Source organism: Caenorhabditis remanei, chromosome III (assembly GCF_010183535.1).
Source record: "Caenorhabditis remanei strain PX506 chromosome III, whole genome shotgun sequence".
NCBI lineage: Eukaryota > Metazoa > Nematoda > Chromadorea > Rhabditida > Rhabditidae > Caenorhabditis > Caenorhabditis remanei.
In genome coordinates, this window is record NC_071330.1 from 12,163,098 (window position 1) to 12,178,128 (window position 15,031).

The 15,031-nt window shown below is 38.7% G+C and overlaps 5 protein-coding genes across 5 annotated transcripts; 2 read left to right on the forward strand and 3 right to left on the reverse strand.

The window, feature by feature from the left end:
* Nucleotides 1-675: 675 nt before the first annotated feature.
* On the reverse strand, nucleotides 676-2,645 carry GCK72_010950 (uncharacterized protein; the record flags this gene model as incomplete). Its single annotated transcript, XM_053728127.1, has 6 exons — nucleotides 676-799; nucleotides 856-932; nucleotides 1,699-1,794; nucleotides 2,062-2,181; nucleotides 2,225-2,452; nucleotides 2,592-2,645. 6 exons carry the CDS (start codon nucleotides 2,643-2,645, stop codon nucleotides 676-678), a joined length of 699 nt encoding a protein of 232 aa, XP_053587704.1.
* A 275-nt stretch (nucleotides 2,646-2,920) lies between these two features.
* Nucleotides 2,921-3,983, reverse strand: GCK72_010951 (uncharacterized protein; the record flags this gene model as incomplete). The annotated part of the gene is made up of 4 exons (XM_003111606.2): nucleotides 2,921-3,166; nucleotides 3,304-3,417; nucleotides 3,469-3,868; nucleotides 3,916-3,983. 4 exons carry the CDS (start codon nucleotides 3,981-3,983, stop codon nucleotides 2,921-2,923), a joined length of 828 nt encoding a protein of 275 aa, XP_003111654.2.
* Nucleotides 3,984-5,368: 1,385 nt separating this feature from the next.
* On the forward strand, nucleotides 5,369-7,937 carry GCK72_010952 (uncharacterized protein; the record flags this gene model as incomplete). Its single annotated transcript, XM_003111716.2, has 4 exons — nucleotides 5,369-5,554; nucleotides 5,598-5,941; nucleotides 6,287-6,667; nucleotides 7,724-7,937. The coding sequence occupies 4 exons, from the start codon at nucleotides 5,369-5,371 to the stop codon at nucleotides 7,935-7,937; spliced, it is 1,125 nt and encodes a 374-aa protein (XP_003111764.2).
* A 273-nt stretch (nucleotides 7,938-8,210) lies between these two features.
* Nucleotides 8,211-9,856, reverse strand: GCK72_010953 (uncharacterized protein; the record flags this gene model as incomplete). Its single annotated transcript, XM_003111508.2, has 4 exons — nucleotides 8,211-8,375; nucleotides 8,420-8,755; nucleotides 8,802-8,999; nucleotides 9,707-9,856. 4 exons carry the CDS (start codon nucleotides 9,854-9,856, stop codon nucleotides 8,211-8,213), a joined length of 849 nt encoding a protein of 282 aa, XP_003111556.2.
* A 1,119-nt stretch (nucleotides 9,857-10,975) lies between these two features.
* On the forward strand, nucleotides 10,976-13,918 carry GCK72_010954 (uncharacterized protein; the record flags this gene model as incomplete). Its single annotated transcript, XM_003111741.2, has 4 exons — nucleotides 10,976-11,098; nucleotides 11,739-12,126; nucleotides 12,464-12,794; nucleotides 13,462-13,918. 4 exons carry the CDS (start codon nucleotides 10,976-10,978, stop codon nucleotides 13,916-13,918), a joined length of 1,299 nt encoding a protein of 432 aa, XP_003111789.2.
* Between the last annotated feature and the right edge of the window lie 1,113 nt (nucleotides 13,919-15,031).

Below are 15,031 nucleotides of genomic sequence, written 5' to 3' on the forward strand. Positions count from 1 at the left end.
TCGGTCACACATTTCCTCAAAGCAATTTCAAAAATTACTTTTGGTCTGTTCTTCTCGGTACAATAAAGTATATTTTTACGTCGAAAATTGTTTTCTGAATCTCATGTCCGGATAATAACACGTTTCAGAGCCCTGCTTTTTCCTTGTGGACAGCCTTCAAATTATACACACAATGTGGTTTTTGGGGCTTTAGCTACTATACGAAACACATTTCAGGGTGAAAAGGCGAATGTCAAATTTCTGAACAATAAGGTTTTAAAAAACAAAAAAAGGATTCGATCAGGATGAGATTCGAACTCACGCGGGGAAACCCCAATGGATTAGCAGTCCATCGCCTTAACCACTCGGCCACCTGATCACATTTCGGGATGGGAGAAGGGGGCAGTGAGGAGTGTGCGGGGCGAAAGGGAAAACGCTATTTCTGGAGAAAAAGAGAAGGGAGCCTCTTGTTGGGAGTTGGAAGGGTTACTGTAGTTTTAGAGTGTCATTGGACCTCTAAGTTTCAGAAATCAATTACCTAGTTTTTTTCAAGTTTTCGTTGATCTACTCAAAGAAAATATCGATTAATTTTATTTACAGCGAATGAAGAATACAGTAGAAAGACACAATAGGTCATTTACGCATTGAATAACTTAATTTTAGAGTCGTGGCCTAGAATCCGACAGAATTTCTAGGTTATCTCCGTCTGGCTGCTCCGAATTGTTGCTCCGCCTTCTGCTTTATTTCATTATAGAAACACTGTTTCATGTTCTCGAATCTATCATAACAAGGGACGTAAGAGTAGTCGAGTTTTGTGACTCTGAAATATAAATATGTCTGTCTGTGTATCCAGGAATCCAGATGTCCTCGACTTACCTATCTGGTCGCTGATCACAGAATGTTAGACACTTCTGACCGGCTAGTGTGGTGGTGACTCCGTTTCTAACGCAACACTGAAAATATTGGGTGTCCGGGGTTACTGTAGGTACCGTACCTGAGTGTGATCTCTTCCCTGGGCGGCACAGAAGTGCATATCGGCGGCAGCTTCCAGAGGACAACCGTCGGTTTTGAAATACATTCCTTGGAGCTGAAATACGAGAGATGGTTATGAGAAGAGAGAGCAGAGAAGTCAGAGACTCTAACTGTCTGCACTCTCTTCATTTCTTTGGAGCGCTCATATCTCAAAAGCAGGAATAGCTATCAAAAGTTTAGAAACTAGAAAAATTTGCAGAATTTCATGTAGATTATTTTGGTAGTAAATAATTTTCAGTGTCTAAACGGTATGGGGAGTTATAAAAGTTCAATTTCTGGGAAAAAGTTAAAAACAGAATGTACTAAAACAGTCATATCTCTTCAACTAAGAATGCTCTCAAAAAGTTGTCAACCAAACAAATTGTAAGTATGAAATTTACTACATTTTTGCTATTGACAACTTTTTGATAGCTTTGCTAGCCGCGGAGAAAAAAACTGTTCAAAGAGAAGATAAAACAAAGGTAATGAGTAACTGACATAGAGATGCATTTATCTCAAAACCTAGTGAAGCTATCAAAAAGTTATTAAATAATGAAATGAAGAACATGAAATCGTCTATATTTTCGCAGTTTGCAACTTTTTGATATCTTTTCCAGTTTTTGAGTTACACCTCTTCAAAGACAAAGCAGCTTATCGTGAATGAGAGACCACAGCTCAATTATCTTTTTTTCAATTTTCCAAACTCACCGCATCTTTGGTATACGAATTGAAATGGCACTTATTCAAGCAAGCATCCGGAAGTCCCCTCTGTTCACAACATTGTCGGAAGATAAAGTTGGGATTCTGGAACAAAAAAAAGTGAAAGGAAATTTAGAGAAAGGAATAGAGAGAACTTTGAAACATCAAAAACGTAAAGGCAATTATGGAACTTTTTCGAGTAATAACCGGATATCGCCCTCCCTGTATAGTTGCGCAATATCCCGGAAATTCTTCCGTGACGACGACGGGATGAGGTGAAGTGGGTGGAACGTAAATAATAAATAGGGGTACAAAAGATGGACTAGCTTTCGTTTTGCACTAGTTAGGCCACGGCCATAGCCACAAACTCACGGTATATTGTAGCAGCGTGGAGTTCTCATAGTTGTGGGCTGGTTGTTGTACAGGCGGAGTTTCAGCAGATGAGCCACGAGACGATTCACGACGAAGACCGAAGATGTTGTTCTTTTGACCCTAGAACCCATAAAATGAATAATTATCAATAGAGCGAGGTTACCTTCAGCTTTGGTACTTCTCTGGAATTCTCTCTGGAAGCAGGAACTTCTCTAGATGTCGTGGAATCTATGAAGATTCCGTCCACTTTCTGGGTCAAGGCACTTCTTGCTCGATTTCTAGCACATCCGTACTGTCCACATGAATATCCGGGTTGGCAGGAAGATGGAGAGCACGAAACAGCCGGTGGAGCTGCACAATATGATGAGCCACACACTCCGGAGGACAGGCACTAAAAGCAAAAAAAGCATTTGTTGAGGGAAGGAATTGAACTCTGGTTGGTGAGCGCGACGGCCGAGAGCGTTACCACTGAGCCATGCAAACATGAACCGGAGTTTTGAACTTGGGACCATGATAAATGTGTAACTCACCGCGTCTGAGACGGCAACAAATGCCACTAAAATACCTATAGTATAGGATGCCATTTTGGTAATAATACTAACAATTTCTCTCCCTTTTTATATACATCCGGTAGCATGGGAACCGGATTTCGGGCGGAAAGGTACAATTTCAAGGGAGTACTTGAAGGCGTCGCTTTCCAAGGACACGGCCTTCATTAATCTTGAATCCTAGAGTATGGTATGGGATTTATTTATTTAATTTGTAATTCGAATTCAAGTTTTCAGTCATATAGTAGTAGGTACAGTAATCAGGAGAGAATGTACAGAAAGAGGAACAGAGATTCAGAAAAAGAGGAAAATTAGCAATATCGATCCGACTTCATTTTCATTCTTCTATCCAGAAGAAGCTCGTGAGCACTTCCCTCCGACTGCGCCTTCTTCACTCCTTTTCGATCTTTAACGTCGATTGCGATATGACGATTTTTGAGATCCACTTTCGAGTGTTGATACATCTTCACGTATGCCGTTTCGCAGTCACGAGCACTTTTTCGATCTTCGACGGATCTCCAGTCGACCGGTCCCTCTTTGACAGCGTCTGTGCGGATCTAGAAAGATGAATGATTAAAAATTTCGGATTTTTCGCGAATACCAGTGCCGAAAATAACATATATTTTTCTAATTTTCAAAAGAAACCATAATTTTAAACATCTTTTCGGTCTGAATTTATAAAATCTTTACTCACATTAACCATTTCATTCTCTGTGGCAGTTCTACTCGCAACATGAACATGTCCCTCTTTACTTGGTACTGTAGACAAGAAAAGTGGTGAGGCGACGGCTTGGAATGCAGTTTTTCCCTGAAATTTTATTGATTTAAAGACAATTATTCACTTTTTCAAAATTCTTACGTCTTGGAAAACGAGCATAAACTGTTCTCTGACTCCGATAGCTTCTGAGAAAGCGACGAGTTGGAATTCTGAATCCACACCGACATATCTTCCGAATCCAGTCTTCAAACTGATTTTATTGTCATCTGGAGTCTTGACAAGTGCGAAAATCTCCTCAGGATTCGGTCCTTCTCCTTCTGGATGTGGGAATCCAATTGTGAATTTTCCGTTGTCCATAGCAGCGATATACGTGTGAGTCGATCCTTTTTCACCACTTGCCACCTCGATAGCCACATTGATTCCTCCTTTCATATCGAACTCATCTGCTACTTTTCGCCATCCACCATTTTCTACGGTGTCCGGATCGATTTTCTCGCCGTCGTCTTTATTTTTCTTCTTTTTATCCTTTCCGACTTTGAACCTGAAATAAAATTAATTATTACGAAATTTCAATAAATTTAGACTTACAAATTTTTCTTTCCTGCCTTCAGCTTCAATCCACCTCCTTTTACTGCATTGTAATCTGCACCCGGCATTTTCTGCAAGAAAAATTGAGATTTTAATTGACAAATCGATATTTATTTTTCAAAAAATAACGATAACAATGTTCGAGGCATACATATTTTTAGCATTTATGAAAAAATACTGTTTATTGAGAAAAAATTATCAAAAACAATTAAGAATCACCAAAATAGTCAATACAAACGGAAAATAAATTCGAATACATTCTCTCCCCGTAAATAAAAACGGCTCTCCACCGTACTCGCCCCTCGCACTCTTTTCGTTGCGAGACCCGCCGACACACTGAATCTCGTTTTGCTGCCTTGGCCCAAAAATTTTTTGCCGATTTTGCTCGAAAATTCGTTGTTTTGCGTCGCCTTTTTCGATTTTTTCGCTGAAAATGTTTGTAAAACTGATTTATTCGTCTTTTTCTGAGTTGAGATCGGTATTTCTGTTAAAATTTCTCTTCAAATTTCAAGTTTTTGAGGGAAAACTCAACACGCAAGTCTGTATTGCATTTGTTTCACCCAAACATCCGATTTATTAATTTTTGCTCAGCGATACCGCTTTTACTATCAGATTTAGTCGCAGTTTGTCATTTTTGATACAATGTCAGTGGAAAACTAGTTTTTCGTCGCCGAACAAAAATCGATACTGCTTCTTGTTCATTTTTCCGCATTTGTCGCCCTTCCTTTCGCTTCTCATCTCACTCAAATATTGTTTCGTTACTTCTCCAATCTCACTAATATGGTGTTCTTTTTGATTATCTTTTGCTTTTTCAGTCATGCAAATCTTCGTCAAGACTCTGACGGGTAAGACTATTACCCTCGAAGTCGAGGCCTCCGATACCATCGAGAATGTCAAGGCTAAGATCCAAGACAAGGAAGGAATTCCACCAGATCAGCAAAGACTGATCTTCGCCGGTTAGTTTTAGCTATTTCAAATTCTGATGTAATAATTATCAATTTTCAGGAAAGCAACTCGAGGATGGACGTACTCTTTCCGACTACAACATCCAAAAGGAGTCGACTCTCCACTTGGTTCTCCGTCTTCGTGGAGGTTTGTTTTGATACCAATAAGTTCGCCAATCAGTTCTAAGTTTACCATTTTCAGGAATCATCGAGCCATCTCTTCGTCAGCTTGCCCAGAAGTACAACTGCGACAAGCAGATCTGCAGAAAGTGCTATGCTCGTCTCCCACCACGTGCCAGCAACTGCAGAAAGAAGAAGTGCGGACACTCGAACGATCTCCGCATCAAGAAGAAGCTGAAGTAATCTTCTTTCGCCTTCACCCATCTGTTGGCAAATAAATCGTTAATTTTAACTGAATATAGTACTCTTGTGCAAAACGTAATATCCGTAAATATTGAATTGGAAAGACCAATGTTCTATTCTAATCAAAAACAATTACACATAATCAGATGCTCAAATCGCTGTTTCGAGCAGCAGCAGTAGCGACTAGGTCGGGTCTGGTTAAACGTCAGATATCCTTCACAGCAATGTTGAGGAGTGAGAGTCAACCAAAAGAGATTATTAATCTGGAGCGGGTTCAAGTTAGGAAAATGAGAAAGAGGCGTCCAGTTGCATCATCTGTGGTGCCCAAATCGGTGAGAAACAGGAATTCGCCAGGGTTTTTCGAAAATCTTATAGGTACAGTTGCGAGAGCCATCGGTTGTCGCCATGGCACTGTCAGAATCATTAAATTTGAATGATGTGATCATGGATGGTCATCTGAATGGAATGTACAATATTACATCAATTGATGATGAAGCAGATGACACATTGCATTTCGTGAAAAAACTGGAATACACTATCAATCCAGCAGAACTCAGTGAGATATTCGTGTTTCGAGATGGTGTCGTCGTCTTCTGGAACGTGGATTCAAGTCAGAGATCACAGATTTTGAGAGAACTCGAAAGATATGCAATGGCTCCGTATGACTCGATGATTGTGATGGATGAACAGGACCGGATGTTCTACAAATTTTCAGAGCAGTTAGTAAATACAAATCTTGCTAAAAATAAATGGAAAGTAGTGATAAAATTTTTTAAAAACACTATTATTACAAACTAGTTTTTTGCAAAATAGTTGCAACACGTTACTGGTTTCAGCTCGAACTATCCACAGTTTACAGTGAAATTTATCCAATTTTCCGCAAAAATTGTACAAACATTCAATTTCTGTGATAAAGAGCTCCGAATTTGAATCAAACCATGATAATCTTCAACGAATCTAAATCTTTACAACCTTTTTCCGATGAAAGACTACAAAAATTCAATTTCTACTTTGAAAATCAATATTTTTGAAGCATTTTCAGCTGCAATCTTTCCCATTTTCAGATCGACAGTCTCCTCAATTCGTCAAGATCGTTTCTTCCTCTCCGGAAAACATCTCGACGCATTCCACGGTTCGAACGAAGCAATTCTGGAACGTTTCGCTATGAGTCAAGCATTCGCTGCTTCTGTTAAAATCGGTGTTTGGGAGAGTCTTCTGAATAATCTGGCAGAACCACTCTCGAATACAACAAAGTCATTAACACAAGGAAAAATTCCATGGAGTCGGAAACAGGCGTTGATGAGATCTGGAGAGTTCGCTGCTCTCCGTCATTCGATCAATCTGGATTGTACTCTTTTGAATAAAGATTTCTATTGGGAGAGGCCGGAATTAGAGAAATATTATACACTTGCTGGAAGACATTTCTCGTTGGATAGGCGGATAGGGTAGGTTTTTCAAAATGATGAAATTCATTGAAAGTTACCAGTATTTAACAGGAAAATGCAAAATCGATTGAAAACAGGTCGGACTTTTTGCTTGAAAAATGTAGTTTTAGAAGTACTCAATTATCGAATTCCGATACTTTTTTCCCCACTTATCGTACTGAATTGTCTTTGAAACTACTATCGGATTGCCTGAAAACAGTATCTCTGTCCATCTGTGAGCCCGGATGTCTGCGTTATTTAGCCGGGCCTCGATCACAGTACAAAAATTTGACTTTTTTCGAAACTTTTTTGATTTTTTTGCAAAAAAGTCAATTTACAACTGTTTTTAAATATCGATAAAAACTCAAGCGTTCATAGGATTTTCGACTATTTTTTATAGAATTTTCAGAAAATTTCGGAACATTTTGTGAAAAAATTGTGCACATTTTTGGACTCCGGGCCGATATTTTGCAAGTCTGCTTTAGCTGAAGACACACAACAATACACAAATGGTTATTGTCGAGAAAATAATGAAAACCCTGAAAAACGAATTTGCCAGATGAAACGAGCGAAATTACCCAGTTTCAACCAAATTTTTATAATTTTGACTCAGTTTAAACTAGTTTTACCAAAAAATTTCATTTTCTCAGACTTGCCAAATATCGGCCCGGCTCGGATTCAGAAAATGTGCACAGTTTTTTCACAAAAAGTTCAAAATTTTCGGAAATTTTCATCAAAAATAGTAAAAAATCGAATGTACGCTTGTGTTTTATCGATATGTATTATAAAAACAGTCGAGAATTCTACTTTTTTGCAAAAAAATCAAAAAACGTTTCAAAAAATTCAAAATTTCAAGCTTTTGTACTGAGAAAAACTGTTTTGTGTCGTTGCAAGTCTAGTTATCGTCGATAATATACTGAAAAACCTGAAAATATGCATGGGACCGGAGGAATGCATTTTTGAGCCAAAATATCAATTTGCCAAACAAAACGAGCGTAATTATCCAGATTCGACAATTTTTTTATAATTTTGGCACAGTTTTTCCAAAAAAAAGCAAGCACATTTTCCCACTTTCAGCCTCCTTAACAAACGACTCGATTATTGTGAGGAGCTCGTGAAAATGGTCGACAATACGATTGCTCTTCGTCATGCATCTCATTTGGAATGGATGATTATCGTTCTCATCGTCATTGAAGTCATATTCGATGTGTTCCATTTCGCTGATAAATCGCCCAAATCTGTGATTGTCGTGGCTGCGGACCCGAAGGACGCCGTGACAGCTGATAAATAACTTTTTTATTCAAATTCGTGTTTTTTTCATAGAATTCTCTAGTTTTTCCCTGTTAGTTTAGTTTTTATTTCCTATGGAAATGACCCAATTTTCTCGGTTTTTACTCGACTATTTGATTTTTTCCCATTGAAATTCACATGTGCTCTCTACGTGTATCCCCGTTTTCGCTCCATAAATCTGCCTAGTGACTGACTTTTTATATTTTGGCTACCATTTTATTGCATTTTTGTACATGTTCAGTTCAATATTTCTCCTATTTCTTCCTGTGACCGCTCAATGACTTTTCGCTGTCATCATTTCCCTATTAGATTGTTCCGAACTTTGAGAATTTGTACGTGCTCTCCCAAACGTCCGTTCCCAATAACTGTAGCGTGGCGGTGAGGTTACGGTAGAGCTACGGGTTACTGTAGATTTTGGTGATGACATCGGTTCCAAGGTCTGTGAAAAGTTAATTTGAATTTTGAACAGCGTACAAGACTCACCGAATATCTGGGCGGCTCATCCAAATTGGAGGGACCAACTGGCATTTCACGTGGCAGCATATGAGGGTAGAATCCAGGATAGATGACTGGTTGAGGTCTTCTGAGATATTCCTCATTTCTGGCACATTGAAATAGAATTGAAGCACAAGTGAGCACGAAAAACGCAATGAGAATCCACGTTTTGATGATTGTCGCCGTTGGATGATCCTCCATATCGGCGTGGAATGCAATAGTGACATTCGATTTGTTGCAGATATTAAAGAATAGTGTTTTCGCTTCTGGATGCTCCAAAACTGCCAAATTTATGAGAAAGAATAGGAAGAATGCACCGAATGCCTAGAATAGATGATTACTGTAAATATCTCTAGGTTCTGAAACTCACACTAAACGCGAATAACGGAATGAGTAGTCCACTGACGTGTGACATAATCGAAAGAAACGCGACAAGAGTACTCATGAAATAAATGAAACTGAAGAATGACGCGTTCTCGTCACCGCCGGATTTCTTGTCTCCGGACACGACGATATGAGAAGCACAGCCGAGAAGCCAGTGGAATAGAATGTAGAGGGTTAGGGCGCCCTGGAAGAGGAATTGGTAGATAAACAGACTTGCAATGGGAATTTTTGATTAAAAACATTTTTTATTCGATTTTTGCCTCCAGGGCAACCGGGCCGAGCCGATATTTTGCAAGTCTCGATAACTGTAGTTGGCTTTGAAATCATGTGACTGGAAGATCCGTGGTTGTGTCGAGTGTTAGCTAGTTGTTAGAAAGAATCCTAGAGTTTCAATTTTGTAGTCGAAAGTTTTTTCTCAATCTCTTATAGTTTTCGAAATACATGCATTTTTTCTCCACCCTCCAGACGCCTCGCTGAGAAAGGCTTTTTCTCGGAAACTACAGAAAAATTTCCAACTTCAAATATGCAAACTTGTCACAGGCCGTGACGGGAGCCTGGCCCGTCGGCCCGGGGTTCAAAATTCAAAAATGTTTCAACGAAATTTTGAATTTTTTAGAATTTTTTTTCCGAAAATGTCGAATTTTAGACTATACTTCAGAATTCATTATAAAGCTGTTTATGCATCAAGAAATTGGATTTTTTGATGTAATTTTTTTTTATCTCAGCCCGGCCCGGCCGAAGTTTGACAAGTTTGCAAATTGAAGAATTATGGTTTCATCTACACAACCAACTAACATTCGACGCAATTCGACTACGGGTGGTGACCGATTTCCAATCGTTTTCGTGAATTCCATTCTGTTTCCGTTTGTCCGGATGTCCTCTCACTCTTACCTCACTAGTGAATAACAAACACCAATAAATCATTCCATCCATCGTTTTCTCTATCAGATTCCTCTCTCTTCGCCTTGGTAGATCCAATGGTAATTCGATTGCAGTCTCCATTCCATTCTCGTTTTCACTTCCAGTTCCTCTATTGCTCATTTCGGTTTCTCCTTTTTTCAGTTCCAGTTATTTTTCACTTTTTCTGGAATTTTTTGAATATTTTCATATTTTTGTAGGAAAATCTTGAACCTCTTACCGCTAGTAGACAAAGAATGACGTTCGGTTAGAAATGAAGAATCGAGTAATACTTTTATTTTCTCAATTTAAATCTTTTGAAATACATTTCTTCTCAAAGAAAAATACATTAACGTGATGTTCCTCATCTGAAAAAAAACGAGAAAATCCAATTTCAATTTTCTCGCAGAGTTTTTCTTCATTTTGTCCTCTTCGTTGTGTTGTTCATTCTCGCTTTTTCTTCGGCTCCCAAGGGAAATCATGGTGAGTTTCGCGGTTTCAACGAATATTTTTCTTATTTAGTTTTCACTTTCTGTGCTCCACTGTACTGTAATAAAGTCAGTTGGAGTATTGGAAACGCGCTCCACTAAAACTTTTTTTGACTTTTACTAGGAGAGCGTATTAGCTACATGAAGTTGAGGCTTCAGCACAACTTAAAGACTCAATGCACTTTTAGTGCTAATAACTCAGTACAGTTCTTACAACTGCGCTCCACCGAAATGTCCTTTTAAAATGTCCCTTTTTCTCTGAGCGTCTCAATTTCTCACACTATTTTCTCGATTTCGGTAGAGCACAGTTGTGAGAAGCGTGCCGTGAAACTCCACTCCATAAAAACTCAATTTTCCTCTCAAAATGACTGATTTTTAACCATGTTCCTCCAGTTTTTATTTCTGCAAATACTGCGACACTCCTGGTCAATGATGTTTGACTTTTCCTCAACCAATATCTCTCTTTTTTTCTCTATCTCTTATCGTTGAAAAGCTGCTGATTGACAGTTTAACGGTGTCGTCAAGACACCAGAGTTGACGACAAATTGCGGACTTTTTGTCATAAAATCTCTTCTTTTTTGTGACAAAAACTGATTTTCTCACGATTTTCCACGACTCTTTTCTAGTCTTTGTATAAAAATGTGTCTACGAAAAACAGGAAAAAATCATACTTTTTCAAAAAATGTCCGATTTTTTGTTGGTTTCCCCTGTATTTCGTACCTTTTTCAGTTAATCTCGAGTTTCTGTTAAAAAATTATAATTTTTGATATTTCAGATGCACAGAGCACTCCTCAACGTCACAAGACGGGCCGCCGCCGTCAGAAATTTGGCATCGACGGTCGAAGGAGACGCTTTCCGTCTCAATGAGTACAGTTCCAAGTACTTGGGTCATCGAAAGGTGAACAAATGATAAAGAAGAGGCAAAATCTGTGAAAATCAGTGAAAAATCGATAGAAATCAGTTGAAATTGATTGGAAAAAGCTCGTAAAAGACGAAAATTAAATAGATAACTAATTTTAATTTTTGCAATCATAATCAAAATTATTTGGTAATCCTCGGTGAAGAATTAAAAAAATACAGATACTTGTCTTTTTTTCTACTCCCAATATTGGTCCCAAATCAGGTTGAAAATCCAAAAATCCGAGTTTTAGCCAAAAATTAAGCTGAAAACGGGATTTTTAAATCGAAAAATCAGAATTCCTGAGTTTTTGAGCCTTAAATTCGGCTGAAAATAAGATTTTCAGCTTGAAATATGAAATTCTAGAGTTTTCGATGAAAGAATGAGAAAAAGTTGGCTTGAAATTTCGATTTTTAGATTAGAATTGAGCTAAAAACGGGATGTTTTGCTAATTTCTGAGTTTTTAAATGGGAGTTGAAGGTTTTGAAACGAAAATTTGGCTGAAAATAAGATTTTTCGTCTTAAAATTAAGTATTTCGAGCAAAAATTTTCAAAAATACTTCAAAATGCTCTCGATATTATTCTCGTTCATAAATTATACTAAAAATCGCTCGAAACTTTGAAAATCATTGTCTTCCAGGCTGCATTCACCGAAAAACTCGAAATCATCAACGCCGACGACACGCCAGCGATTCCAATCTACCGTGTCACAAATGCAGTTGGTGACGTCATCGACAAGTCTCAAGATCCGAATTTCGACGAGGAAACCGCTCTGAAAATGTATAAAACAATGACTCAACTGAATATAATGGATCGTATTCTGTACGATTCGCAACGTCAGGGAAGAATCTCATTTTATATGACAAGTTTCGGAGAAGAGGGAAATCACGTGGGAAGTGCTGCCGCGTTGGATGCAAATGATTTGATCTACGGACAGTATCGAGAGGCTGGAGTACTGTTATGGAGAGGATATTCGATGGAGAATTTCATGAATCAATGCTACGGAAATGCTGATGATTTGGGAAAAGGTACGGAGATTTTTTGATTTTAGAAAGGTAAAAAAACTGGAAAATTGGTCAAAATTCCAGTGTCTGGCGCACCTCTGACGCGTTTTTAACCGAATTTCGACTGAAATCGCGTCAAAAGTGCGCCAGACACGGTTTCTGGATCATCAGCGGGGAAAAGTAAGATCCTGGCGCATCTTTGGCGCGTTCAAATCGAAGTTCGATCTGAAACGCGTCAAAGGTGCGCTAGACTCGACATTTCCGTCGGTTCAGATTCTAAAAGCGCCAACGCAACGCCTGTGTAAAATCAATTTTTTTATTATTTCAATCAATAATCCAAATTTCTGTATTACTATTTCAGGTCGCCAAATGCCAATGCATTTCGGAACGAAAGAGCGTAACTTTGTGACAATCTCCTCCCCACTGACGACTCAACTCCCTCAAGCCGTTGGATCTGCGTACGCATTCAAACAACAGAAGGATAATCAACGCATAGTTGTTGTCTACTTTGGAGATGGAGCTGCTTCTGAGGGTGATGCTCACGCTGCATTCAATTTCGCTGCCACACTGAAATGCCCGATTATCTTCTTCTGTCGTAACAATGGATACGCTATCTCGACACCGACTAGCGAGCAATACGGAGGAGATGGAATCGCTGGAAAAGGACCGGCTTATGGACTTCATACTATTCGGTGAGGGGTTTTAGTGAAAATCTGAAAATCTTAAGAATCGGAGATGAAATCGAGATCAGTTGTGACTGATAACGCTTTTAGTGGTCGGATTAGGATTGCGAATGTCCAGTGTATCGCCTAGTGTAGATTTACAAACGAACTTGATTTACGACGCTATTCCGTAAATGTTTCGATCTCTGTTCTCAAATTACGAGCTCCGATGTAGATTTACGAAGCTCAAATGTAGATTTACGGAGCTCGAATGTAGATTTACGGAGCTCGAATTTAGATTTACGGAGCTCGGATGTAGATTTACGAAGCACTGATGTAGATTTACGGAGCTCGAATGTAGATTTACGAAGCATGAATGTAGATTTACGAAGCTCGAATTTAGATTTACGGAGCTCGGATGTAGATTTACGAAGCACTGATGTAGATTTACGGAGCTCGAATGTAGATTTTCATGGTACGATTCTAGATTTATGAAGGCTCTTGTCGATCCATGAGGAGGTTTTACCAGTGACTCAAATTTACTTAACTAGTTGATATCATCGTGAAATTAAATACACAATTACAGATCCTTCATTTTCAGTACGTGCTGGTTAGATTGTATTTACGGGAACCCTGGATTGCTATTTTTGACACTCTGAACCCCCCATACCCTCCATTAACTTCCCCTATTTTTCAGTGTCGACGGAAACGATCTGCTCGCTGTGTACAATGCCACGAAAGAGGCTCGTCGTGTCGCCCTTACTAATCGACCAGTACTAATCGAAGCGATGACTTACCGTCTGGGACATCACTCGACTTCTGACGATTCGACTGCCTACAGATCAGCTGAAGAAGTTGAGACATGGGGAGACAAGGATCATCCGATCACCCGTTTCAACAAGTATATCAGTGAACGTGGATGGTGGAACGAAGAAAAAGAGAAAGAGTGGCAGAAGGAGGTGAAGAAGAGAGTTCTCACTGAGTTCTCAGCTGCTGAGAAAAGAAAGAAGGCTCACTATCATGATCTGTTCGAAGACGTCTACGATGAGCTGCCACTTCGTCTTCGTCTTCAACGAGATGAGTTGGATGCTCATATTGCGGAGTATAAAGAGCACTACCCGCTGGAGGGACTTCATGAGAAACATCAAAAATAAATTCAGTTTTTGTGGAATAAATAATAGATTTATTAGATTCAATTTGTGTTTTAGATCCCCCTTGTGCCATTCCAATGTAGTTTATTGTGTTCTTATGGTTTTTATGTGACTTATTTTTTTGAGGTTTTAAGGAAGAAATTTTCTGATTTCTTTCTGAATTTCCCAAGTTTTCCATCTGAAATCCCCTCTTCCCGACGACTAAAATATTTCCTAGGTGCCTTTTCCCCTCTCGCATATTTTCAGTACCATTTAGCATTTCTTATCTTTCTGAGATTGCTCTAAGCCCCGCCCCCTTCTTCTTTTTCCGAATCGGCTCGTTCTGTTTTATGATTTGTTTTCTATGTGACAATAAATATGTGTAGTAGATTCGAATTTTTGAAACTTTCCTTATCTTTTTTCCCCACTCTTATCAATCAGTTTGCTTCTCTTTTCCCAATGATTTCTATCTCTTTTTCATCTTCTTTTTCTCTTTTTCTTTTCTCTTTTTATTTCACTTGGACGGTCATCTTCTTCTTCTCGTTTTTTTCTCTTTTTCTCTCGACGTCTCTTTTCTCTCTATTCCATCTATTTGTCTTATTGTGTTCTATGTTCTTTTTTATTATTTGTGCAAACGGTTTGCTATCTTTTTTAGGCAATTAACTTTTTTAGGCCAATAAGTTTGGCCTAAAATTTGGAAATTCGAGTGAAAATGCCTTTTTGATGGAGATCGGATATTGGCCAGATCTTGGCATTGAAACCGGTTTTAGATCTGATTTTCAGAGTAGTAGTTGTCGGTTTTTCTCTAAAAATGCTTATTTATTCATATAGATATATAGTTTTCACCCAATAGTTGTTTTATTGGCGTTTTTATCAATTGTTCTGGTTATTAGCTCTGCACAATTCTTACAACTGCGCTCCACCGAATTCCCCTGGAAAAGTTCTCTTTTTCTCTGAGTCTCTCAATTTTGCACTGAATTTTCTTTGGTTACGGTAGAGCGCGGTTGTAAGAAGCGTGAAAAAGTAAATTGGGGTTTGAAAAATGGACAATATCTCTTCCCGAGATATGAGGCAGTTCTTCAAGAGTTTGTATCTCAAAACCCTGAGTAGCTATCAAAAAATTGTCAACTAGTAAAA